The 26,990-nt window shown below is 40.9% G+C and overlaps 1 protein-coding gene and 1 long non-coding RNA gene across 10 annotated transcripts in view; one reads left to right on the forward strand and one right to left on the reverse strand.

Moving 5' to 3' along the window:
• Positions 1-26,421, reverse strand: DPT (dermatopontin). Its single transcript, XM_071759109.1, has 4 exons — positions 26,084-26,421; positions 16,118-16,243; positions 6,642-6,749; positions 1-1,397 (listed from the first exon to the last, which is right to left on the reverse strand). The coding sequence occupies exons 1-4, from the start codon at positions 26,380-26,382 to the stop codon at positions 1,331-1,333; spliced, it is 600 nt and encodes a 199-aa protein (XP_071615210.1). The 5' UTR covers positions 26,383-26,421; the 3' UTR covers positions 1-1,330.
• Positions 1-26,990, forward strand: part of LOC139803196 (uncharacterized) — a 186,803-nt gene that overhangs the window by 38,748 nt on the left and 121,065 nt on the right. For all 9 annotated transcript variants that reach the window (XR_011728934.1, XR_011728931.1, XR_011728946.1 and 6 more), the window contains exon 4: positions 12,531-12,674. This is a non-coding gene — a long non-coding RNA (uncharacterized lncRNA). The remainder of the gene's footprint in view (positions 1-12,530; positions 12,675-26,990) is intronic.

A 26,990-nucleotide genomic window follows, 5' to 3' on the forward strand; every position in this document is an offset into this window, starting at 1 on the left:
CAAAATTTATTATTCTTTTACTGGACAAGTGTAGTTTTAATGCTGACACTTGAGGGTATGCTTAGTGAATATGTTAAAAATACTTGGAACACGGAAACCAATTGCTGATTGCTGTTTCCTGTGAAGCTTTACAACCTTAAGTTGGTACATGGGATCATCACAGCACTGTCAAAACCACTGCTAAGTTTAGCATTGACTTCATCAGCTAAGAAATTGAGCCCTAAATTCTGTCTTCTTCAAGAGCAAAAATCCTACCGTAGATCTTCCTGGAAGTGATCAATAGGGTTTCTTGTTAAATTACACCTGCACGAGGGATGTGCACTCTTGAAACATGGTCAGCTTATCCTATGCAGGGGAAGAGATCTGCAAGTTAAATGAACTGAGGTCGCCTGAGTTATAAACTTTATTTGTCTATTCTAAGCCAAGAATATCTTACCAAAGGCAGATGGATGTTGTACAGGCACCCATAGTGGAAACCCAGTCCACCTGGAAAGTAGACTCCTAAATGCAGTTTGTATATTTAGTGAGAGTGCAAGTAGCCTCAATTACTTCTGGGTTTGCCCAGAGTAAAGCTCCTGGGTAGTTTTGTTCTCAGAGACTTTTAAGACAACATAAAAGAGACTCTCATTAAAGCTGAGTTAGGCTTCTGATTTTATTGATGGATCTACTCTCTTTTAAATCTGCTGTTGATGTCTTCCAGTGTTGTGAATACCTGGATTTCTCTCTGCAGGTGGAGTTTTTTTGCAGTGGAGTTATGCTGAGGGCTGTAACAGGTAACACCAGATGCAGGATGCCAGAGGCCTCCTGATGCTGCTTTCAGCACACTTTCAACTACTCGTGCTGAGAAGCTGGTAGGGATCACTGTGTTGGTTCCAAGTACAAAGTAGAGACAGGAAGGTCTAGTGAATGTTCAAAAGCTTATAGTGTATTTCTACCTCATTTAGAGTGACTGTGCTGGGAAGCTGGGAAAGCTACTGTGTGAAAAAAAGCTCTATGCATTCAGAATGGCTATAGTATATATAAAAAAGGTAGCTGCATATGCCATAAACTTGTGTAAATGTGTATTTCATAAGCAGTTTTAGTTGGGGGATAAAACTGCCAGTACAGCTTGAAGGAATCTTCTAAAATCCCTGTTGCAAGCACATGGGCTGGTAATTTATTTACTAGCTCCAGAGGAAAAGGATTTTATCTTCAGCAGGAAATTGATGAGTCTTCGTACTTTTTTTGTGAGCTTAATTGCCCTTCTCCCATAATCACTGACCCTCATCCCACCCTGTCCTTCCCAAGGTTTCCAAGGAAAGGTACCCAAGGTTGGGTACCCTCAATCTTTTTAAACATTTTGAAATGGGCAGTCATAGTTTGTCATCCTGCAGACAATGAATTTCCACTGACGATCCCTGCATGGAAGAGAGACAACAGAGAGACATTTAGTGAGCCAGAACTGCAAGGGATAAGACTGGACGAGTAAGAATGACTTTACATCAGGTACTGTGGCAAAAAAGACCCTGCCTGTGTGCCATTGCCTGCCTTTCCTCTGAGTGTTTTCTGGTTTTGTGGGCTGGAAGGAGATGTCTGATAGTTATAATTCCTTCACACCCCTTCGCAAGGTGAGAAAATAATCTCTCTGAATAATTAGATCTCTGAGTACCCTTCAGAAGACAATGACTCTTGATGATAATGAGTCCTAAAGGGATTTGAATTTTGTGACCGAGATGGAAAGGATAGTTCTATCAAAAGTTATTGTCATGTGATATATTGATCAGGAATGTGTACAAAATAAAATATGTGGGTCATTTTCAAGCTATTTTTTGAGTGGGAAGTTACACAGCAAAATTCACTTTTTTTTTTTTTTTTTTCCAACTACTTCGAGCTTGTGCCTTTTATTAAAGATGTGAAGGAATCAATAGTGAGAGAAATTAAATTCATTTCTCATCCTTGATCTCCACAAGTCACATGTAAGTCAGAGAAATACTTACGAGAGTTTATGCTCTTCCTGGTTTGTAAGAAATTGGATATCTGTTCTCTCAGGAGAGTGATATGATGCCTACTAACAAATTTTAGTAGGAAGCATGGCTGAAGCAGCAAGATTCAACAGTAGAGGCCAATGATTCAGTGTCCAATAGCTGCAGCAGGCTGCAGATTTCCACCTTAGCTTATTATAGGTTAAAGTTTCCCTTGACAAAACAACATGCAACCTAGGTGTTCTTTATTATAATTGCCTCATAAAACAGTTACCAAAGGTTAATTAAATGCAAGATTAGTTTTTAGATTTATTTTAGTAAGTCTTCATTTGGTCTATGTATATGGTCTTCAAAGACAATTGTTACTTTTGGTCACTGAGCCACCCAGAGAGACCATGTGGATTAATAAGATTATAGGTGTAAAAATGAAGGTCTGCTAAACTAACACCCATTGTCAGAGAGACTTTTCACTCAAAAGATGAGGTTGTTTTTTAAAAAAGGGATATTACAAAGTTTAAAGTTCTTTAAAACAAATGTATTTTAGTTACCTGAATTAATAACATGCTTTAAAATATTAGAACAGGATTCTTTCTGAAGTTGTAATTTAAGCTTGAATTTGCAGACACTTCAGCATACACACACGTAAATGATGGCCATTAGATTTATGCATTTAGTGTCTTATCTTTTTTCATTACTTATGTTTGAAGTTAAGCATATACATCCAACTTTTCAGGATGCAGGCAGTTACCTTGTAGCATTGATGGTGTGTGTAGTTCAATAGTTATCAACCTGTTTGAATTTGTAGATTCCTTACAAGTTTTCCAGTGGAAGTGCAGGTACTGTCAGGAATTGCTCTATCTGAAATATTCTAGAATATGTAAGAACTTGCCTTTGCAGATCTTTAACATCAGTTTATAGGTTCTCTCAAAGTGCTGATTTCATGCATTTTCCTTGGATTTAGGAACCAATATTGAATTGTCACTTTTACTCTCCAGCTGCTATTGTGCTGCCTGATTTGAACTGTTGATGTTACAGGGAAAATATCTTTTGTCTCCAAATATTGCCAAATAATCTGTTTTAAATTCAGTTAAAAAGTTCTATTAATTCCTATTCATACTGAATTTGACAAAATCCTTTCTGTAGAATCATGATATTTTGATTGGAAAAGAGCTTTAAAATTATCAAGTCCAACCACTAACCTGGCACTTCCAACTCCATCACTAAACCATGTTCTTAAGCACCACATCTGCAGATTTTTTTAATACTTCCAGGGATGGTGACTTGATCACTTTCCTTTGCAGCCTGTTCCAGTGCTTGACAACCCTTTTGGTGAAGAAATTTTTCCTAATATCAAATCTCAAATTCCCCTGACACAACTTGGGGCCATTTCCTTTTATTCTCTCACTTGTTACTTGCGAGAAGAGACTGACTCTCACCTTGCTACAACCTCCTTTCAGGTAGAGGTAGAGAGCAGGAAGATCTCCTCTGAGCCTCTTTTTCCAGTACCTGAAGCAGACCTACAAGAAGGCTGGAGAGGACCTTTCCATAAGAGTGTCCAGCAATAGGGCAGGAGGAAATGGTTTTAAACTGAAGGAAAATAGGTTTAGACTGGAAGTTCTTCAGTATGAGGGTGGTGATACTCTGGAACAGATTGCACAGAGAAGTTGTGGATGCCCCCTCCCTACAGGTGTTCAAGGCCAGGTTGGATGACACTTTGCACAATCTTGTCTGGACAAGAGCTTTCCCTATCCATATCAGGGAGGTTGGAGTAGATGATCTCTAAGGCCCCTTCCAACCTAAGCCATTCTGTGGCTCTACAGGCCAAAACTCCCCAGTTCCCTCAGCTGCTTCTCATAGGATTTCTGCTCTAGATTCTTCACCAACTTTCTGTAAATCTCCAGCTCCCTGTCCAAGCTACTTGCTTGCTGCAGGCTGGGCTGTGAATCTCCAGTGGTGGTCTCTGAACTCAAGAGACCAATCCAACCAGATTGGTCCCTCCACAGGGGAGCTATACCATCATCACAGTGTATATCAGAGTTCAGACAAGCTCTTGTGAATCTAGTTTGAATTACTGTTTTTATTTATTTTGAAAGTTACTTTGCTGAGGGCTTACAGTGTGCAAATCTGTGTGGGCAGTTTCAGTTGTTTACAGCCTGTTTCACATACCCCAAATCTATCAATCTTTCTAGCAAGAGATGCTGCCTTTTCCTCCAAATGTTCCTTTTCTTATGTCCATGGGTTATCCTACCTGCATCAGCATTATCACCATGCTCCCAAATATGCTTCCAGAGATACTTGAAACCTCTGCTAATTCTTCCCAGCTGCTTTTGTTTTGCTTAATAGATAATTGTTTTCTTCTTTTGACCCATTTAAAATGGTACTGAAGAATCTAAATATTGTCCACTTCTAAAATCTCTTCTCCACAGACAAGCACTTAAAACCTCTGATGGTGAACAGCAACTCCTTTCTTCATTCCTGATACACAGGCAAGGGAGATCAGAGAATGATTATAGAAAAGGAGGTGGGGATATGAACTTTCTAAACTTTCTGCAGCTTTTGCCAGATGTATCATGTGCTCTCTCAAATACCTGAGCATCACCAGTTACCCCATTGGTGAAATGTTTTACAGATTAGGAAGGGAGGACATAATCTCTGCAATCTTATGCAAAAAGTCTAAAAATACCTGTTTGAAATTATTAGGAAAGCTTGAACTAAAATGTGTTCAAAGGCTGTTTTTGTGGCTTTCATTAGCTCAAGAACATTGCCTGTCATGGGCTAAATACCATGGGCACAAGTTTGCTTGTTTGAAAATGAAAAGCAGTCTCAAAAGCTACAGCATGTTTACACAAATAGGCTGTGCATATGCTTGTCTGGGACTGGGAATAACTTTTCTTGTTCCTATGCTGCCTCAACCAGCTGCAAAGAACCATTTATCATGACAAACTGCCTACTTTTGCAAGTATAGCACTCAGAAGTATGAATCTGAATTATGGACTGGTGTAGCAGGAATATTTTTTGCTTTTTATGCGAGGCAACACAAGTTGGGTTTAGTCATTCTGGAAGCTGCAGTCTAGAAAATTGATTGGCACAGAAAAGTTTGCTAGATTGCAATCAAAATGTTTTCTCTATAGTTTTTACCTGCTACTGTTGCAGGTTCGTCTGTTGTGTCACATCAGTGGTAGGACGAAGATGTTCTTTCCTTCCCAGGTACTGTGGTCCCATAACTGGTGAAAACCTTTAACTCTTGACAGACCAGCTCAGTGATTCTGTCTCTACTCCTGGCCAGTCCCCACACTGCAGTCTTGTTCTGAAGGCTGTATTAAGCCTTCAGCAGTCACAGACAGGAATCTGCTCTGAGGAATCTGTTACCTCAGCCACTCTGTTTTCCAGGTTTGCCCTTGCCCTTCCTGATTTTACCCTGGTCTACATGTGATGGAGGCTGGAATCCAGCTACAAGGGAGTGCACTGTCTGCATTATGTTCTCCACTGTCTGCCATGACCACGAGGAGCAAGGATTAAGAATAGCACTGGGGAATATTTAAGAGAAAAAACCCAGAACAGTAATGTCCCTTGCAACCTTGTAAATTCTTTGTCTGAAGGGATGGATATCTTTGAGTCAATTAACTGTGAAAGTTATACTTCAGCTTTTAGGAATAATTTGCAGAGAAGGGTAAATAATTTTATCCAGAAAATTGCAGTTATGGTCATGCAGCACTCTGACCGTGTGACTCTGGAGGAGTCTCCTTATTTTAGGTCACCTTTTGGCTGAGGGGATCCTTAGTGAAATCTGTCAAACTGCAAGTGTCATAGTGACAAAAGCACCTTGGCCTTTTGTGTTACTACAGACAGCTTGAAACATTGCTGTTTTAAACTTCTCTCTTCTCTCCCACTGTCCCTTGTGGGAATGATAGGCCAGTGTATCACAGGTTGCTTTGCTGTCTGTGCTGTTTGGTAACAAATATATTGGGACGAGGTGTCTGATAAAAAGTATCAGCACATAAATGGCAGTCGATGCATTAGAGGTCAGCTCAAGAGCAAAGAGTCAAGGTCGAGGTACAGCTTCATGAACCCTCGGGCATCATAGAGCCTGGTCAAGTGATGACCAGGACCAATCAAGAAAAAGTAGTGAACTCATTTTCTGGAAAGAGGTCAATGTGCACTGCATTTCCTTAATTCCTAGTGTGGCCCCAGATTGGTTAGAATTGTGTTGTGATTTATTGGGCAGTTTACAGCATTCGGGTAGCCATTTGTATGGTCTTATATTTGCATCCTTCTCTGTGATGTAAAGTGGACCAACATAAGTCCCTCATTCCCTGAAAGGGGAGGATGTTCCAGGCTGAGTTATTACTGGCTTAGATAAAGGATGCTGTAACTCGAGGTGGGTCAGAAACAATATGCTGAAGATTGTTAAGCTTTGTGGAGTTCTTATTTAGCCAGGTCTACGATTGTTATGTTTTTCACTACTCAGATAAATGTGACAGATGATGCCCTTGTGCATGAACATGCCCTTTCCTGATACACCACCCTGGACAATCACATGCACAGTGAACTTTGGTCCTTGATAGTACAGGCCTGATGCTAGATACTGCAATAAACAATGTGTAGCCACAAACTGTTTGGGAGAAACAGAAAAGGAGAACTTTTTTCTTTTAAATCTAGTACAACAGATGAGAAGCAAACCTGTCCACAGCAGAGAACGTCGTAGTTGCCCCACGAATGTAGTAGTCATAAGTGTACATCATCATGTCCATATCTTCTCCATAATGTCCTGGATATTCTGTTGTTAACCTTTACAATAAGGAAAGAGAAGATAAAATAATTTACTATCTTATAGAACAGTCCAGCTGATGGAATGCAACTTAAATAGTAGATATTTCCTGCTTCTGAAAGTTCTTGTTTTTTAATAACACCATGAGATGCAGTTTGATTTCTTTTCTATGCAACCAATGAAAGTAGCTATTTGAATAAATATCTGTAAGCTTAGAACAGTTTAAAACAAACTGAAATACTTTAAATATATACATCTGCAACTCTGGGATAAAAGCAGCCTGAACTACAATGTAAAGCTTGTCTACTACTTGTGTCTTTATTGCAGGGATTTCCTCTGGCCTCTTATTAGTTTCTTTGGTTTGCTGCTGTAGAGTTTTGTAAGCATTGTCAAGCCAAATAGCTACAAGAATTTATCTGCTTATGAATTTTATTAAATTAATGTAGCAATTAACCCATTCGTTCTTCTTCTTTCCTCTTTCTACCTAGTTTATAATGTAAAAATCTTGATCTGGTCAATATTTGTGCAGTGTATTTAATCTAAGAAGCTCAAAGCAGTTCTGCACTTAATCAAATAATGGTTACTGCTTCCTTGGGAAATAAGCAAGCTATGCTTTACTTGGTTTTGCAGACATTTTACAGATAATGAACAGATGCAGAAGTGGCTGGGACCTTGACCAGTATTTTATGCCAACATTATGCTAGAGGGCAGGAATGGAAGCCTGGCACTCAGTCCTTCCCTGTCCCTGACCATTTTATGTGTTAGTTGCTAGTAGAGTTGTGTCAGCTTCACTCCAAAGCAGCACAGGGGAGAATGAGGTTCCCTGTAAGGGAGATGCTGTGCCCGTGGAAAGAAATGGCTCAACTCCCATTGAGGCTGACAGGGTTAAGATGCCTTTAGAGAAATCATGACAACTGTTTTTCTGTCTTAATTCAGCCCAGCAGCAGTACTTGAATGATGCTTGAATGTGATCCTAGCACATCCCTGACAACCACTCATGAATATTTAATTTTTTTAAATCAATGGGGCTTGAGTACAAGCTTAAATATTTGACTCACTAGGAATATAATCACTGGAATGATTTTACATTTACAAGAGGAGATACTCTCATTTATATGGGCATTCTGTTTTGGAGGTTAAGATAGTTTAATAGTGTGGCTGCTGCTTCTTCTTCTAGGGTCCCCATATTTAGTTTACTAATGTGTAGTCTGAGTGTCTGATTGCATATCTTAGAAGATTCCTGAGTCACATCATGTTTGTGAAACATGTGACATGAAGACCAGCTATGGACCAGGATTTCATTTTGCATTCCCCCATCAGTTCCAGGTTTTGGGGCTTTTTTTGGCTATTATTATAAGAAAACACTAAGGCATGTATTTATATATGTTCTACGAAACATGTTTCATAACATCTGTTTGGCATTCAGCAAGGAAAATGTTCTGTAATCTTGACCAGCACTATGTGGTGAGCAGATGAGACTGTGTAAAATAGAAGGTTAAAAAAAACTGCCTTCGGCTCCATTCAGAGACAGAGCTGAGAGTCAGTTCTTTGAACTTGTTTCATGAGACTTTCTGTTAGAAAGTAAATCTGAGGACAAGCTCAGAGGTACTGGGATGGGTCTCACAGAGCTTTTGCATAAGCAGGCAGTGTTATTCTGAAGTGAATAGATGCAGTAGGGAGCTTTCATTTAGGTTCCCTCTCTTTTTTCCTGCCTGTCATCTCCCCCTCTCCCTCTACAATGTCTTCACATTACCCTTTGGCCTCTTAAGGCTTGTCCACTAAGGAGCATTTGAAAAACAAATATATGCAGTTGCTAAAAGTAAATTATAAGGGGACTTGGTCTGCTTTGAATTTTGTCTTGTTACATAGACAGATGCCTACTGACTACTTTTGTTCTGGAGAGAAAAATTATAAATAGTGCTATGACAGCAATGTTCAAGTTCACTTGAGTCTGTGTAGTCTGTCTGCCTAATTCAGTTCTCTTTGATGTTTGCTGTACTCATTTATGAAATTGCTCGCCTAAGCCCATGCATCTCAAGGTCATCTGGATTTCACTGTATCCTTTAGAAGGAAAAGCAATTGGTTTTCCATGTATCAGGTCTCTGTAGGGTTAGCCAGCCCTTTTCTATTACTCCTGGTTTTAGAATTGTGGGATTAAGTGGCACAAAATGTCTTCATGGAGAGATGTTCTATTCCAGTGTTTAATGCATAGGGATATTCAGTACTTGCTTTTATTCTCCTGGAGGGGAGGAAGGTCATTTAAACCAGCCATGAGGGCTCTTCTCAAAGTGATCTGCCCAGCACTGTAATTCACTCAGCATTTGTTGTAGCTTGGTGTGTTACTGTGCTGGACTGAAAATATTAAGTGTTTTACTCTCTAATGCATAGCAACTGTGAACCACCTAACAGGGCCCTGCAGAGAGGTAATTTATTTACAGAAGTGGTAGCATTTTTAGGCCATATGTGGCAGTATATGGTTTATACCCCAGAGGAGTTGAGAAACAAGTGAGAGACACTTTTTGCCCTAGTGGTGAGGGTTTGCCTGCCCACAGGAGTTTGGACTCCCAAATCCAAACTGAAGAGCAGGTCCCACTTAGGAAGAGGCACCCAGAGTAACCTGCATGAGCACTTCTAGCATTGACCTCTTAGCAAAGAAAACTGGGCTAGGGGAACAGTGAGAAACTTGGGAATTGCCAGTTGCTCAGACAAAGTTGTTGCTGCTTTTCAGGGTGATCTGAGGCATCTAGGACCAAGCTGTGGTGCTTGTGGTACCTAAGAAGGTACATGAGAAAATATCCTAGAAGAGAGGCTTGCAAAGCAGCTATGAGACAACCTGTGTTATGCTGATTGTGGGACCTGGGCACTGAGTAAATTTATTGCCATATGAACCTTGAGGAGGCAGAGGATCTGTGTAAGGGCTAGCAGGGTACATTTAGATTTTAGATTGTTTACTAAACCCAGATATGCACATAGGTGTTAAGTTTGGGAAAGGACTCATTGGGAAGAAAATAATAATGTGAGACCTTTGGAAAGTGGTAGTCTTTTCCATCAGTATGACTGATTTACAGGAAACAGGAATTCTGCTTCAGCTTTGCAAATCCAGCTCAGGTTAGTATCAGGTGCATGGTGTTGGGACACCAGGGACTTGGAGCACTAGTGGCATTCTCAAGAAAGAAAAAGACAGGCAATTATGCTAAAGGCTGGGAAAGAAAAACTTGTGAGAAAGGACAGTGGTTTGGCATATGAAGGGAGAGCAGGAAAACCTGTCAGAAAAAGGTATTTTGGTATTGTCTTTGTAGCTGGTTTAGAGTTGATAGGGGATGGTTTATCTTCTGACTGGTTTGTATCATCCTCCCACCATGCTTTTCTCATGTGCTTTACCATGATCTGCAGATCTTGCTCAGGGCAGGAAATATATTGAAAAAAGGCATTAAATATTTAACAGGATTATGTTGTTATTATTTTAGTCTGAATGTAATAATGTTGTTTATTTTCCATGGTGAAGAATTGCTATGTTAGTAATTAATAGAAAACACAGAGGTTAATCATGTAGCACTGAGAAGAGTGTTTTGTGCTCTTCTACAGTGATCCCTAGCACTCTTTTAACAATTGACTTCAGAAATAGCTATCCTGAATCTGTTTTTTACCAATAAGAAGACTGAGTCACACCGATGGGCTTCCTGCTCTTGTACAGCTTGTCCCTTAAAGAAGCAAATGGGAACTGTGGATACACCTTGCCTTCAGATAGCAAGCAGACAAAGGAAACGAGTCCTTTAAAATATCACAGACAGTGGCAGAGCTCCTGATTTCCTGCTCCTGTTGAATATCCTTAGTTCCTGTTAATAAGGATTGTGCATTTTTTCAGAGTGCCTTACACCTTTCAGTGCTTATGCAACTATGCTGCTAATAAGATGAATGGCTCCCCTTTAGCCTTCATTTTCATCTTCACTGATGACCTCTTACTCTAACAGCCACAGCCAAAAGAAGAAGCTGTTTCATTTCTAAAGGAAACATAAGCTTTGACATTAACTCTCTGACCTTTGAGGACAAGGAGTGTCCCCTGAATGACCTTACTGCTTCAGGTGTTATTTACATGTGCTTCAAGGGTATGGCTCTCCTAAAGAATATTGCTTCAAGAACCATAAGCCTGCATGTTAGCAGTGAACATGGGAATTATATGCTTTTTAATTGATTTCAATTCTTCCTCCAGCTGGAAGACAGTAAGCATCCCCTTCTAAAAAGCATACTATGCTGAAAAGCCAAAGAGGGTCTTTGTAAACTGTCTACAGAAATTCCTGCCAATGCTCTCAGTACAGATCCCAGAGTGCTGGGCTGCCAGGGAGCCAGTGGTGACCTGAGCTGCTCCAGTGAAGAGCAGTTCTCTCGTGTTGCCATGCCATGTGTGTTCTGGGATTGAGTTCAGGCTCCAGATTCTGAGATCATGGATTTACCTAGACATATCAATGGTTTTTATCCTAAAAAAATAAAGGGGTGGGGGAATTGGGTTGCCCAGAAATGCATATTGCTACCGTATCTCTTCTGAGTTCACCACTGGATATATCTCTGCTGTTGGTAATATCTGAGAAACCTGCACAGAATCTCATCAGTTTCAATATTGCTTTGGTGGCAGGATGAGAAATGAGGCAAGAAAACAAATAAGCTCTTTAGTCCCCATAACTCTTGGAAACTGTAATTGCTGCCTGTACAGTGTCACCATGACAGGGTGCAGCCACAGCTCCAGACAGACCTTCTGGTACTTGGGCTGCAAGTCGTTTGGAGAGAATAGTCATAAACAGTCTGTGCAGACTTGGGACTGCTCTGTGACATGTGTTTGATTTTGAGAGTATGGAGTCAAGCTTTCAATTTCCTGGCAAAGAGAAAAATCTGAACTATAATGGGACGACTTAATAACACTGTCCCTGCATCCATGATGGATTTGCTTCCCTTATGGTTTGAATCAGCACACGGTTTATTTTACTGTGGTAGCATTCCCTAGCCAGGTAAAATAATGGGGGCTTCTCTGCCTCCTGTGGGGAATTTAATTGTTTTCAGTATAGTAAAAATATGCAGAATCCATGAGAAGACTTGGCATAGTAAGGAAAGAAACAAAGTACTTAAAAAAAAAATAGGATAGATGCTATAATAGATGCTACCAAATAAAATCCTTAAGCATGTGTTTGGGTTTAACCACATTCCCTTCTATGAAGGGACTGCAGCACAAATCCTGTGAGGAAGGGCTGAGGGAGCTGGGGCTGTTCAGCCTGGAGAAGAGGAGGCTCAGGGGTGACCTCATCACTCTCTACAACTCCCTGAAAGGAGGTTGGAGCCAGGGGGGGGTTGGTCTCTTCTCCCAGGCAGCTGTCAGTAAGACAAGAGGGCATGGACTTAAGCTCTGTCAGGGGAGGTTTAGGTTGGATATTAGGAAGAAATTCTTTACAGAGAGGGTGATCAGGCATTGGAATGGGCTGCCCAGGGAGGTGGTGGATTCTGTGTCCCTGGAGATATTTAAGAAGAGACTGATGTGGCACTCAGTGCCATGGTCTGGGAACCACATTGGTAGTGGAATAAGGGTTGGAGTTGATGGTCTGGGTTTCCAACCCAGATGATTCTGTGATTCTTAAGCAAAGTGTTTAAGTGTATGTTTCAGTCATCATGATGGTATCATAAATTAATATTCCAATAAGTATTAAGAGGACTCAAAAAACACAGGAATGTTCCAGCTGTGAAAAATGGGCCAAATTCTTACAAACCATTTGTGTGGCTCATATAACATGGGGAAAACCTGTCTTTATTCATGTTAGGGGAGACCATCTCACTTCAGGAGGAATGTGGTATTGAAGAAGAGCCAAGAGAAATCGTGCATGAGGATGAGCTCTCACTACTTTTATCATCCCAGAGATCCCCGTAGACAGGCAACTGAAAGAAGAAGGGATGAAATACCCAAGGTGAGAGCTGATTTAAAACCAAAAACTTTTGTTACACCTCAGTATTATGAGTTTTCTTAGACATGCCTTTCTGCTTATGTTTGGTTTCATAATGAAGGATTCATTCCACATTAAAATTCAAGGCTGCTGAGAATGCCTGCAACGTGGATTGTGTTTGAATATGGATTTTCCTGGGTGTCATGTATGATCCATTACATATTTTTCTGGTATTATTTTTCTGTATAGCCATATACTAATACTTGTCTTTGCAAAAAATTAAGCTGCTTCAACCAAGAAATAGCAGTCAGCAACATGTTGATAGCCATTTCTCCTCAGATAGTTTATTGACAAGTAGCTTCTGGAGCAGAATAAATACCAATATGGGTTGGGGCAGAGCTGTATTAATGATGATACTGTATAGACACACACATCCTTGTTGTGTCTGGTATGCATATACATTTTCAAGTCCTACCCTTGGTAGCCCAGAACTGCTTTGCAGATTGTTTGAGAAATACAGTCTGTCTGTCAAACGGATCTTAAACAGAGTGCAAGACACCAGCCAGAAGTCTGATATGTAAACAAGGTTTTGTGACAATAAGTTGGAAATGCTGAAGGAAGTTTAGTGGTGAGTGAGCTCTCTTGAGCTTAGGGAGTGGGAAGTTTAGTGGCTGTGCACTGAAGTTTAACAACTCAGACAAGTCACATCTGTAGTAGTGGAAGTGGATCCAAGGCACGGGGTTTTGAGCTACCACATGTTGTTCATGTTGTTTATATCTTAGCATAATAACTAACCCTCTCCCAGGCATTGTCAGGGCAGGGTGAAGGCAATAAAACAGAAAAGAAACTGTTCCCATCAGACCATAGGCTGGAGACTTCTGTTTTGGAGAGGAGAGAGTTTAGGTGCATGGTGTGGGCCCTGCAGCAGAGGAATGCTGTGTTTAGGAATGTGAGATAATTTTGGTGGAAAAGACCTCAGGACATCTCTGGTACATCCCTCTGCTCAAAATGGGGTCAGCCATGAGGTCAGGGCTTTATTCTGGCAAGTCTTGAAAACCTCCAAGTATGGATCCTGCACAGCCTCACCAGGCAACATGCTCTACTGCCTTCACTGTCCTCAAAGCAGAAAAGGTTTTCTTCATAACCCTCTGAAGAGCAGTTCTGCCTTCAGGCATATCAGCTGTTCCCCTCAGTTTGGTGTTGTATGCAGACTTGGTGAGAGTGTGTTCTGTTGCATCCTCAAAGTCATTGGTAAAGGTGTTCAGCAGGACTGGTCCCAAGGTAGTTACAGCAGTCTGCTTGTAATGGGCATTTGGGCAGAATATTACCCTTCAACCACTCCCTTCTGAGCCTCTTAAACAATCTTTTTACACATCTGGTTGTCTGTCTATCCAGGCCATAAAATCCTAATTTGGATAACTGTATATAGAAAGAGCTTGTATCTACCTTGCTAACCCCAAAGGCAGAATGAGAGCTTGAAAGAAATTGGAAGAAACACACTGTAAGGAGGCACTTCAAAGAGTAAGGTCCACCAAAACTCTCAAATAGAAGAAACTGTATGAAAAACTGTGCAGGGTGGATATGGCTGTGAGAGTGGATATGGAAGTGTCAAGTAGCTTGAACAGAACAAACTGTGCTACTGCTGCAATAACTGAGCCTGGCAATACAAGGCAAAAAATGGTTTTATAATGAACCCACAGTCACAAAGTGTGTGTCAGAAGCTTTTCACAATCCAGGTAGCAGGTCTTCCCAGAGTGTTTCCTGTTCTCTCATTCCAGAGGATCATGAGTACATAGGATTTCTACCCTGTTTAGGTGTAGAAATGCTACACCTGCCTTTGAAATGGTGACTCTTCTGCATGGAAAGATATTATCTGAACCACATAAGGCTTATTTTTCCAAGCATAAAAAATGGAGTGTTGGAATCACTGTTGGAAATAGAAGGGCAGTATAGGAGTCCTGGGCAGCTGGGAAGGAGATGCAAGACATTAGTAGCCCTAAATATTTGTATTAGGATTTGCATTACTCTGAATGCCAATTTGCAAGGTAGAGGCGAAGCTGTTCCCAGTTGACAGGATGATGTCTGAGGGAAGCAGAACTGTCAACAGAAAAAGAGGTCAGAGATTTCTTTTGTCTCTCAGAAAATTCAAGCAATATTAGAGATGTAAAAGAGGCTGGAAGAGCTGTTTAAAAGTTAGAGTGCGTTTCCCTCAGAGGGAAGAGCCTAAGCAGATAAGTAAATAATCCCCCAGGCAGAGAACATCCATTGGCAGTGTAGGCTGGAAAGGGGGCAGAAAAATATTACAAAGGTTTGTTACAGGGATCCTGTAATTTAAATTAAAAAAATAATAATAATTATTAAAAAAAATGTCTTTTCCTTCTGGCTGCAAGGAGACTGGAGGATGCAAAGCAAAGCATTGCTGTGCTTGTTGTGTTTGGCCAGTAGCCAGCCAGACAAGTAAGACTAACAGGCATGTAAACAGTTTGCACACATCTCAATGGGAAGATTATTTCAAAGCTGAGTTCTGAAAACAAAGGCTCAAGCACAGATTTCCCCCCCTCTCCCCATTTTCTTCTCTTCTTCTCTCACTTTTTTTTCCACCTTTTTTTTTTTTTTTTGGGGGGGGGGGGCTCTCTGTTTTGTATTGGTTTTGCTTGTTTGGTTGGTTTTTTAGAGTGCAGGCAGGTTATTCTTTGTCAGTGAGAGTAGGTGACTTGATAGCCCTGGAGCATAAAATCCTGACCTCTGTTACCCAGAATAGACAGATAGACAGGAGTAATATGAGCTTTATGCTTCCATCTCAATTTAGAGAAACCACACCTGGGGTCACAGGGAAGCTCAGTATGTGTAATTCATTTTTCCATAGCCTCTGTGAGGTTGCCAGCACCAGTTGTGATACTGTGTTGAAGTGAGGGTGGGTTTTTTTTCTTTTTTTTTTTAGGTTTGGACTACAATCAGTAGTTCATTTTGACTTTGGTCTTCAAAAAACCTTATAGAGGGAGCAAGTTGTATGCACTATAAAACTAAAAGTCTCAGATTGCTAGCCAGAGGATATTTTTTCTGAGGCAACTGGCAGTAAATTCACTCCTGTAAGTCATCGTGGCACAATTGCATAGCACAGGGATGCTCCTAAATGTGCTGGATCTATAGTGAGAGCTATATCATCACTTCTGAATTGTTCCACTTTGGAGACTTTTGCCATGGTTCCCAGCATAGCTAGGATGCTGCTGGTGCCCAGACCTGTTCCCTTAGGGCTACTGCATTGCACTGCTCAGTGTGACTGTGCCCCCATTCTCCTCCCTTCGCCATGGATCCTTGAGAATCCTGTTACCAGACTGGGGAAAACTTGCTTAAAACACACTTGAATTTTTTTCAGATGAGGTTTTTGATAGCCCAAGCAGCCAAAAACATTGATAGGGACTGATGGGGAAAAGAAGGTAGCAGGTTTGGTTTCTGCTTGAACTCACCAGCAGGAATAGGGGCATCTGCGGCCGAAGCGGCAGCAGTAGAATTGCCATTCGCGGTCCAGCACAGATGGGAAATACTGACTTTGGAAACCAGCCACCAGCCCATTGTTTGAGCAGGTCTGATACCTGGGTAAGATGAGAAAGAAGAGAAAACATAAGGAAAATATAACATTACACTCTCCGGTAGTTTTTAAGCCTTTCTGAAAACAGCCTTAAAAATTTTGATTCAAGGTAGAAGATAAGGGTTTGGTTTTGTACTGAGAAGCACTGTAGGTTCCTACTGTATACTGAGAAACCATTGTGTATAAGAAAGTATACATTGTGTATAAGAAAGTAGCAGTAGCTAACTAATAATGTCTTAAAATTTAGCTTGCACTTAACATTATTGAAACTGTTTTAAAGTATTTAATCATTCCACTATGCTAATCAGACAAGAAGATTGTTCTGGTGTTGACTGGTTGACTGTTTACAAATCATGAGACTGACTTCAAACACCCATTAATACTTTTGCATTTTTATTTCATGACTGTTGGTGTTTGAACATGTAGAGTTTGCTTAAGAAATTTTTACAACTGCTCTCCAAAAACTCTAGAAACTCTCCTATAAGAGGAGCTCAGCAAATTTTTTAAAATTTCTTTTTCAATTACCTGTCTCCAGGAGAAAGCACTCTTAAATCATGCTAGACTTGTGATGAAATCATGATTAATACCAGTCACATAAGGAAAACTGAGACTGGGATGTTATGAAATTGTAAGACTAACATGAATTCTATGAATGGATTTTCAGAAGAAAAATCTGCATTCTGTGTACTTGGGAATTCTGTCATACACACAAATCACTGCCTCAAGTAGAAAAGACAGTCTCTAAGCATGCAGATACATGCTTCTCTTTCTACACACCCTACAAACATCTGGACACTGATGCTCAAAGTAATTCAAATGATGATCAGTTTGAATACCTTCCTCTTGCAGACCAAAGACAAGGAGAGTGTGAAAACAGACAGCTCTTTAACTCATCTGTAGGGTGCTCATTCTCTCAACACCCTCCTGCCCTCCTTGTTTCGATACTGGAGAAAATTACAGGAATTCAGTTTCTCCTATTTCCTTTCCTTTCTTTTTTCCTTCATCAAAGAAAACTGGTAGCCTAGATCTGAAGCCAACCTTCCATGCCATCACATAAAATCAAATACATTGATATATGTATATATAAAATTTTCAGAAGTTATGTTATGATTAACAAATAAAAAATAATAATAAAAAAAATCCTCTAGGTTCATTCAGTGGCCTCATATTTTATTTTAATGAGCCTGGAGTTCCCAGGAGGAAAAACATATCATCTAGCAGAGTTTGATCCTTGGACAGTCATTCACTTGTGCTTACAGGTGTTAATGCTTGCAAAGCATGAGGCTCAAGTGAGCGCATGCAAAAGCTGAAGAACTGATCCATTTTGACAAGTGCAGGATGAATTCCTCTGCCTAACTTTCAGCTTCATCCTTTGGCGTGGTTCTCTCTTCTGTCTGTCCCTTCAGTCATGTTCTGTTGTTCAGACAATATTATTTACATTTGTTTGTGTCCCCTCATCTCCCACACTGCTGGGGCCACATGTACTTGCTGTGCTTTGTGAGACACTTCCGAGGACCTTCAGATCTAAGCAGTGATGAGGACTCTTGAGTTGCTATGGAATCACACCAAGTAAGGCAGTTTGGCTCCCACTCAGAGGATTTCAGCAGGACTTTGATAGGAAGTTGCTCTGTTTTTTGGCAGATAGGCCATGGGAACATATGGCTAAGAGTCTGTGTAAACATATTGGATAGCTGCAGATTATTGGTGTTACCCTGATGGAAGAAAGGTTGATACCACAGAAGCATAGGGAATGGTTATACCTGTTGCAAGATAAGCACTTTTCTATATTAATTTGTGTAAAGTAGACCCAAATCTGTGCCTCTTCTGCCTCTCCTCATTCCCAGTTATGTGCATTTCCACTGCTCAAGTCCTTGTGCCCCTGGGGGATTTTCTAGCTCTTTTACGTAGATGAAACACTGGGAGGTATTTAGTTCCTCCTTTTCCTTTGCACTTCCTCTCAGAGGCTCAGAATTTCCCTACAATTCCCCACCTGCACTGGTTAGTATCTGATATTCCTGCCCATACTTGTCTTTTTGGGGGGTTCTTCCTTCTCCTATTCTCTCCCTGCCTGCTCACATTCTGTCTCAGAAGTCCTACCCACTTTCCCACTCGCTTTACCCACAACAGCTTTTTCTTTTCTTGACATTTGTACTAACCCATTCCAGTTTTTATGCAAAGCTTCATCTCGAGGCAGACATCACTGACGGACCCTTCACTCTGTAATGTATTGAAAAAAAAATCTATCTAATGCCACACTCCACATGGTTATATGCATACATGTGTGGACACCAAACTTTAGGAAGTTTTGGTTGGTTTTGAACCTAATTTCATAATCTCATGAAAAGTTTGGAAAAAAAATATTTAAAGTTGCCTTAAAAATTTCCTAGATAGATATGTCATGTCTTATTGCCATTTTATTTTAGAGACATTCAAATTTAAATATGAAGTAAAGTTTTAAGCTTGTGCTCATTTCTCCCACTCTGCTTATCTCATATGCACCAAGTTATGCACTATGTTATTCAAGCTCAATATTGGGTTCAGCAAAAGAAAGATAAGAATGGCGTTGAAGTGCTTTTCTTTCACTTTGAGAAAGCATGAGATATTTTTCCCTGATCTTTCTTATTTTCAAGTCAATTCCAGATATTCCTGTGAAAATGAAGAGATGCTCTCAGAAATTGGAGTGCTTATTTGTGAGCTAGTATAAAATTTTTTCTTCTCTTTCTTTTTCCCAGCTGGCCTTTTTCCTACAAGCAGAAAGTAATTCTTCAAGGGAAACAAAGGACCCCTCCACACACACCTTTTTAGTCAGATGCTCCATGCACTAATTTGAAAATAACACTTATTATGTGACAATTTATTCCTTCTCTTGAATTCACTACTACCATCACAGTAGATCCTGCAAACCAATATGGTGAATGAAAACTTTGATTTATGGCCAAGTTAAAAAAAAACAACTTTTTTGCTAGTCCCACTCTGTAGCACTTTTTAAAATAGAGGATAGTTCAGTATTCAAAATTAATGTCACTGGGTTCTCTTTACTTATGAAATCCTGACCTTGCTAAGAAGAGAGAAAGATACCTCTTAGGTGAAGCACATGAGAAACCAGCTGGGACTGTGTGGGATTAAACTTGGCAATGAATAGGTTGTTTTGTTTTGTTGGTTGGCTCAAGTTTCAATGTATGTCGAGTTGCCTTTTGGATCCAGTACTGGGAGAAGAGGAGGTGAGCTGGCTGCTAGATGGAGGAGTGGGAAGATTGGTGGTGCCGAGGGTCAGGTGCTGTTAAATGGGAAGTTGCCATTCCCTTCCCTCATTTACATGTGGAAATGACTGCACTATTTTATAGAAAGTGAACTATACAGCCTTATTTTGGGTGGAGTTTTTTGTAGTTAACAGGGATATGCTAGCTGAGGCTTTCCACATCCTGCTGGAGTTGCTGTGAAAAGCCTCTCCTTTGCTCAGCCTTCTTCTGATCTGGTTATTGAGTGTTGTACAGCTGAGTTCTGTCATGGCAAGCAGCCAAAGCATGCACTCTGTTATCAGGTTAATTAAGGTTAGGACTGCTTTCTTTGTGCACCAATGAGCATATATACCAAACCAGAGCTTTTTTGAAAGGAACCCGCTCAAAATACAGATTTGGATTTTGGGTCCTTGCATGAACTGTTTCATCCTAAAACAAAGTTTCTTGCAAACATTGATAAAACCTCAGTAACCAAGTGTGTACCTCATCGACTCAACAGTTTCCTGCCAGGCTTAAGACAAACATTGCTTGCAGCAGTACCATTGTTTTGTGCAATGACACCAGTTGTGGTGACACATCATAATTATGCCTAGGTCTTATTTTTGCTCTTTGACAGAGAAAGCCCTAGAGTGTTGTGCCCCATCTAATGCTGGTGCCATGTTGTTAACCTGTCTCTGAGGCCCTCTGTCCCTCAGACATGTTAAGAATGAGCCTAACTGTGTTTCCTGAGGATGACAATCCAAAGAGGAAGCCTGTTGATTTCAACTCCCTTCAGGGAAGCCCAAATCAAGATGCTCTAAGTGATGCTATTAGAGCTTACATTCAGTATCTGCCACAGTGATGGGGTAGCACTTCTGAAGCTCTCTGGAAACATGTAGGGTCTGACACACAGCTCAGTAGTCTTTGGGTCATACTTCATTAAAGGCTATTTAGGTCCTTATAACAGGATAACCTAAGGGTGTCATTCAGAAACATACTCCAGAAACATCTTAGTGTTTTGCTGTAGAACAGATGGTTCCTGGAAAACTTGCATCATTAATTACTTCAAAGCTATCTCTCTAGAGGCTGTCACAGCAGAACAGATATATATATAGTCTGGGGATATGTCAGACATGGCAAACTGACCCAACTGAAATAGCACTGTGTGCTTTTATCTGCAGTTTTCCCTTGAGTACAGAGAGGGAGGTGCCCTGACCTCCTGCAGCCTCTAAGACCATGCTTAGAGTGTGGGAGGTATTTTTTTGATGAGCCATTAGATAAACTGTTTTCCTGGCATGCTAGTTCAGCAAAGTCTGTAACTTTCAGTACCCAAAACTGAAGTTCCTTTTGGTACAGCTGTTCAGGGGAGTCCCTGTCCTGCTCTTCTGAGTTGTTTTGGGGGAGTGTCTTCCTCTGTGTTGTTTGCTTAGCCACATTATGAAAGCTAATTTAATGGTCAGTCTGTTACAGATGAGTGGGGAGAGGTAAGTGGCTGAAGGCAGGCTCAGGATACTTGAAACGCTGGTGCTCAGATGAAGAGAATGACTTTTCCATGTTTGATTAGGCTGTGCCAGTCTCCAACAGCCCCTTCTATGAGCAGTCTCCACTGTCTGCTGCAAGGTCTTGAGACCTCTTGTTGTGATTTCTGAAACCTCACTATCATCTTCAGCTATTTTTTCTTTCATTTGGTGGTCACTGATGACTTTGTTTTTCCTCCCTGTCCAAAGGGAAGACAAGGCCCTAATCAGCCTGTTGATTTCTTACTGACAGATGCTGATGAGGCCTCCTTGTCTATAGAAACATTCCTCTTCTCCTCAGATGCTCCCACTGGACTCAGTCCATTGCAGCTGTGCTAAGAGCTTGTAGCACTATCCATTTAACATAAACCCAGGGCTTTGAAGAAAATCAACTTGTTTATGTAGATAGCGCAAGTGGAAACATTTTGAAAGGGGAGTTTGCTTATCAGGTTTGGGTAATACAGCATCAGTTTTGAGACTTGGGATTGGTCAGAGATTGAGAACAAAAGCAGTTCCTTGGACGTGTACCAGGGTGTACTGCCAGTGCCTGAACAGAAGCAGACACTTCCTTTGCTCAGGAGTCTGTCTTTGTGCCAGTTTGTGGGATATATGGTTGTGTGCCTACATGAAGGATCTGTGTGTGTGTTTGTGCACTTTAAGAGAAGGCAAAGGAGAGAATATGAGTGAGGAGGGAGAACCTAGATATCTGTTTTTTCCAAATCTCATCAAAGCACTTTCTCAGAAGTCTAAACAAGGAAAAGAGGCAATAAACATGCATTAAAAATCACTTGGCTGGAATTATTTCTGCTTTTTGCCTTATGGGAGTATACTGGAGATATGGCGTGGTTCCATCTGTATTATGTGGTGTAAAGCAAATATTTTTTCCAGGAAGGATGAGTTGCTTTTCTTTCACTTGCAGGCTTTTGTTCGTTTGTTTGTCTGATCCCTGTCCTTTGGTACTTTCAGGCAAGATAAAAAGATTTCTTAAATACCTTGTTCAAAGAGTGGTCTGTAAAGACAACTCTAGTATTCAGTGAAGCAATGAAGAACAGTCTCACCTGCAATCACTCATGCCTCACCTTTTCTTAGGTGGTAGAACGTTTACCAAAGGTGAAACTTCCTTCAGTACAAATGGAGCCAAAAACGTAAGCTTTTTTTTCTGTCTGAAAAGGCAGGACTCCTTGAGATTTCACAGGATATAAATAATTAGGAGTGTGTAGAATCAGGGGATGTCCTAAGGACTTCTCTCTGCTCCAGACATGAGTATTTCCAAATCTTCCAGGAACAAGTTTCACTCCTAGTATTGAATAGCATCTTGGTTAGCAGATAGCCTTTTCAGAGACAGCAGGGCTAGGAATAGGATGTTGGGATGGAATCAACAAAGCCTTTTACATCTACTTAACTTGAAATATACGCACAGGTTAATGAAGATGAGAAGGCACCCCAGATCATCTCACCCAATCTCCTGCCAAAATTTTCTTTCTGAGTCCTGTAGCGCATTTGCAGGTGACTCATGTCTGTTTAGCAAAACATAAAAGAACATGCCCTTTTCAGAAGTGCATGTACACATATGCTTATCTTCAAGGATGTGTTTATTAAGCAAGGCACTTATGGGTAGATGTATTCTGAAATGCCAGTAGGTGATGCCAGGTAACTGTCAGTGATGATGGATCTTCACAAGTCTGCTTCTGCCTTCTTTCCGTTGAATAATTTTTTCATATTTGTAAGATGCAAGTTCTTATGGATTTAATCTTAGAAGTCCTTATATTACCTAGTGTTAGGGTGGGAAGTAAGTTTACCTAAACCAGTATGCCAGTGGTTCTCTGCTGCTCTCCAGTCCCCACAACTCTCTCATCCCTATGCTCCCCACATCCATTTCTGCCATTTCCTCCCAGTGCTAATGGACAAAGAAAATAACAATTTGGAGACTCTTTTCTCTGCTTTATACTCCCACTTCATTTTCTCTCTAAAGCTTTTATTGGTTTATTGTCTTTCTACAGAAACCTCTCTACTGTTTGTCTCTGTTGTACAGCTGCACAACGGTTAGAAACGGTGATTTGTGAAATGCCATAAACATTTGTCAGAGGTCATTTTTAGAGTTTCTGCCAGACTAGATTTTCTGGGACGTGGCTGAGAAGCTTAAGGGAATTCAGAGGAGATCTGTATGTATGATCAGTGCTTGGTTAGGGGATTTGGAATATAAAAGTTTCAAAGGAGAACTAGAAGAACAGAGATGTTTTCAGCCTGCAAGCAAAAGCATGGATGAATGTGTGTGGCTGAGGGAAAGGCATAGCAGATACTTATTAAAGAGATTTTACAAAGGATGCTTGCTCTCACTACTCAGTGGAGGCAGAGCAAGGAATAAAAAGCTTCACTTACAGCAAACATAACGTATCTTAAATTTTAGGAAAAGCTTGACAGTTTTGTTGTTATTGGTGGTACAAGCCATTGAATCTCCCTGGATGTGGTATGCAAAGTGGGACCAAATAGCCTGTGAGGCAGAGCCAAAGAAGGAATATTACAGTCCATCCTACCAGAATGGGGAACAGACTAGTGAGTCCAGCAGAGTGCTGTGTCAGCTACCATGATGATGGTGTATTGCTCACCTACAGAATGGTTCATCAGGAGATCAGTGGGGAAACAGAGGTGGATAAACAGGAACTAATGGTACAAATTGTGACTCGTATTTGTGGTCCCACTTGAATACTGAGTCAGTCTCTTTAGAACTGAGGGTAGCTCCAAATAGAACTGAGCTGGAAGAGAGAGAGAGAAAAGAGAGCCAGCTATGAGAAGTAAGGCTGCCAATAGAGAAGATTTAGGAATGTCAAAGGCCTCACAGAATACATCTGTGCTGTCACATTAATTTGAGGGTTGAGGTTGCACTCAGACACTTCAGGCTCTCTGCCTGCTGACCCACCCTTTCACTGTAATCTGGGTTTAGTCTGCTGGCTTCTTGGGCAGCAGAATCTGAGCACAGGAAGAATGTGCTGGCTTACAGTAAGCCTGTCTCCATGAGACACTGTAAGTACAACCAGCTCAGACCTGGGTGCAGAAAACTGCAGAACACAACCAGGTGCAGCTGGCTAAGGTGCATGGAAATAACACAAGTCATTAGGAGCACAGGTTCACCTTTGCAAAAGGATGTGTGTTCCCTAATCACTTTGGAGTGTTTGCTACTTCCCTCAAAACATGTAGAAGGAAGGGAAGGGAAAGGGAAAAGGGAAAGGAAAAGGGAAAGGAAGGAAAAGGAAAGGAAGGGGAGAAGGAAAGGGAAAGGAAAGGGAAAGGAAAGGAAAGGAAAGGAAAGGAAAGGAAAGGAAAGGAAAGGAAAGGAAAGGAAAGGAAAGGAAAGGAAAGGAAAGGAAAGGAAAGGAAAGGAAAGGAAAGGAAAGGAAAGGAAAGGAAAGGAAAGGAAAGGAAAGGAAAGGAAAGGAAAGGAAAGGAAAGGAAAGGAAAGGAAAGGAAAGGAAAGGAGTGTATGCAGAGAAGGCAGGTAGGAGTAAGGATGTTGGACTGGAAAGGTGATTTATTTAGGGAAGCTCTAAAAGCTAGGAAAGAGTTGAATCAGAGTTAAACACATATAAGAGGGGCTGGAAAAGAAAATATTTGGAGAAAAGAAAGAGTTGACAATGGGAAAAAATGTAAGCAAGAAACAAAAAGGACAAAGTGGAAAGATATTTTTAAGAGGTGAAGAAAATGAGAGTAACCACGAATGTAGTCATGCTAGACATATGGAGTGTAGTGATAATTGTGGCCCCATGGTTAGATAGCAGAAGAAAATGTTCTGTATAAACTTACACAGTATCCTGTTTGTGAGAAATGAATTCGGGCAATCCTGCCAGGGATTTTTAGAAAGACAACAATAATTCTATTTCATCCAATAGAAAGGTCTAACTCAAAATTATTATGCAATCTGTAGAAATTACATCGATGTATGAAAAATGAGGAAGTTATGCAGTTTTATATCAGTTTCTTCTTTCTGCCTTTCCAACCCTCCCCCTTTCTTTACAGGTCTTAATCCAAAATCAAGTATAAGGTCAAGCTTTTTTTCCTTAGCTATTGCATCAGCCATAGGAATGTATCATGTGGTAAATGAAAGAGCATGAATAATTCAGGACAAAATTTTGAATCATTTAAAAAGCAGAAGCTTCACATTTCATTGCTAACCTGCTCCCATATAACATGAAATCTAAAAACATCACATTGCAATTTTTGGAGCAAAACTATTTCAAGTATTTGAAAATACTCTTGCATTCATTTCATTCTATCTAAAGAATATTTCAAACTCAGAGTTTTCCAAAACAGTGTTTCATGAAATATTTGGAAGATAATGAAATACTGGGTATGTGCTGCCTAACCATTAAACACCATACATATTTCCAGACATTATTTGGGCCATAAAATATCATGACCTTTGCCTGTAAGCCTGATGAAAAATGTAACATTTAGTTAACCAAACCTGACTATATTAGGGAATTACAGGGCCTTCTGCTGTCATTATCCTGTTTATATATATGCCACCATCGTTGCTTGTTAATATGGATTTTTGGCTCCTGTAATAGCAGCATGACTAGAAAACAGCCTTTGACTTGGCCTAAGCCAAAAAGCTTAGCAACAAGAACACAAAGAGAAAAGCCAGTGCAATACAGAGAAGATTTTTTTTTTCTAGGAATAATAGCATGAGGTCGCAGCAAGGAGTTCTATAATTTGTTCCCTAGTTAATTTACTGATTCAGTGTGTAGCCTTTCAACAGGGATTTTATCCTCTCCTCACTGAAGGCCGATGCCTAATTTTCCTCATCAGTGGAACAAACCAGCAAGACTGAACCCCTTAGCAGCTGAGGTTTTGAGTGGCCCAACCACGCAGCATTTCTAAACCACGCTGAGACCCTCCAGCAAAAAATTGTTACGGAGAAGGCAAACGTGATGTCGATCACCTCGCATGCATGCAGAGTGATCAGTGAGTCTCAGGCAGTCGTTCAGGGCAGTGGAGCAGATGGTTGTGAGGGCATTAATGCACATTTACATTGCCCTGACTGCACTGTTAGCACCCGCATTCCACAGAAGGTACCAGGGCTGTGCCCTCCGGGGATGGTTGGGGGTATCCTACCATTCAGTTCCCGCCCTGTTGATCTCCTCCCACCAGCACTCCGTGGGCTCACCGAGGCTCTGAGCCGCCGGCATGCAGGCGTAGTTCCACAGTCTGTCCGAGCCTTCCTTCTTGCTGAAAACACTCCTGATGGCCACAATCACCTGCCCGTGTGGGCACTGGAAGTTGAAACCCTGGCGGTACACGTTGGCCCATTCATCATTATCCCCATAGTTGTAGGGGCCGTAGTAGTAGTCACCGTACTGGCCCTGTGCCGTGGTCACCAGAGGCAGGAACACACAGAGGAGGATGAGGTCCATCCTGAGGATGTTCTTGGCTTAGAAATGCCCCACTGGTTTGTTGGGCTGGCCCTTTTATATCGCCTCTAACATTTGGCTTCCAGATGTCGTGCTTCCAGATCCAAGTGCAGTGTGTCATTGCTTAGCAAAGCTTCTCTGAATTACAGACACGTCCAATTACTTTTAAGGAGGAATTCTGCAAGTACAGTAAGTCTGCTGCCCCAAAGAGCAGGGTCTTCCCAAACCCACAAACCATATGTTATCCCTTGCTGCAGAGCTACTGTATAAAACAAGATACACATTGGGTAGTGCAACTGTTGCAGACATCCCACTTTTATCCTCAAGACAGCAGTTAAGTTGAAAACTACTTTATTTGAGATTAAAGGTCTGTTTGAAGTTGCCAATTTCCATCATTAACAACATGAAACAAAATGTGACGCTGAGTATATCTCCCCACTCTCTTTTCCCTAAATATGTGTGACATAATTGTGCCATTCCCTAGAAAGAAAGGAATTGGGCAAGGTTGAGGAATTCACTGCTCCTGTTATAAAAAATCTTAAGACATTTTGAGTCGATTTGTTTGGAGGGGAGGGGGAGCCCAAATGACCAACTCTCTGGTTTGGCATGGA

This window comes from Heliangelus exortis, chromosome 1 (genome assembly GCF_036169615.1).
Source record: "Heliangelus exortis chromosome 1, bHelExo1.hap1, whole genome shotgun sequence".
In the NCBI taxonomy this organism is placed as follows: Eukaryota; Metazoa; Chordata; class Aves; order Apodiformes; family Trochilidae; genus Heliangelus; species Heliangelus exortis.

Bases quoted from the DNA above. Each gene is read 5' to 3' on its own strand.
- DPT (XM_071759109.1), bottom strand. From the start codon at position 26,382: ATGGACCTCATCCTCCTCTGTGTGTTCCTGCCTCTGGTGACCACGGCA. The intron at 6,750-16,117 runs GTGAGTTCAAGC...CTTATTGTAAAG, and splicing joins AGATGCCCCTATTCCTGCTG to GTTAACAACAGAATATCCAG. The intron at 1,398-6,641 runs GTTTGCTTCTCA...TCTTCCATGCAG, and splicing joins ACGTTCTCTGCTGTGGACAG to GGATCGTCAGTGGAAATTCA.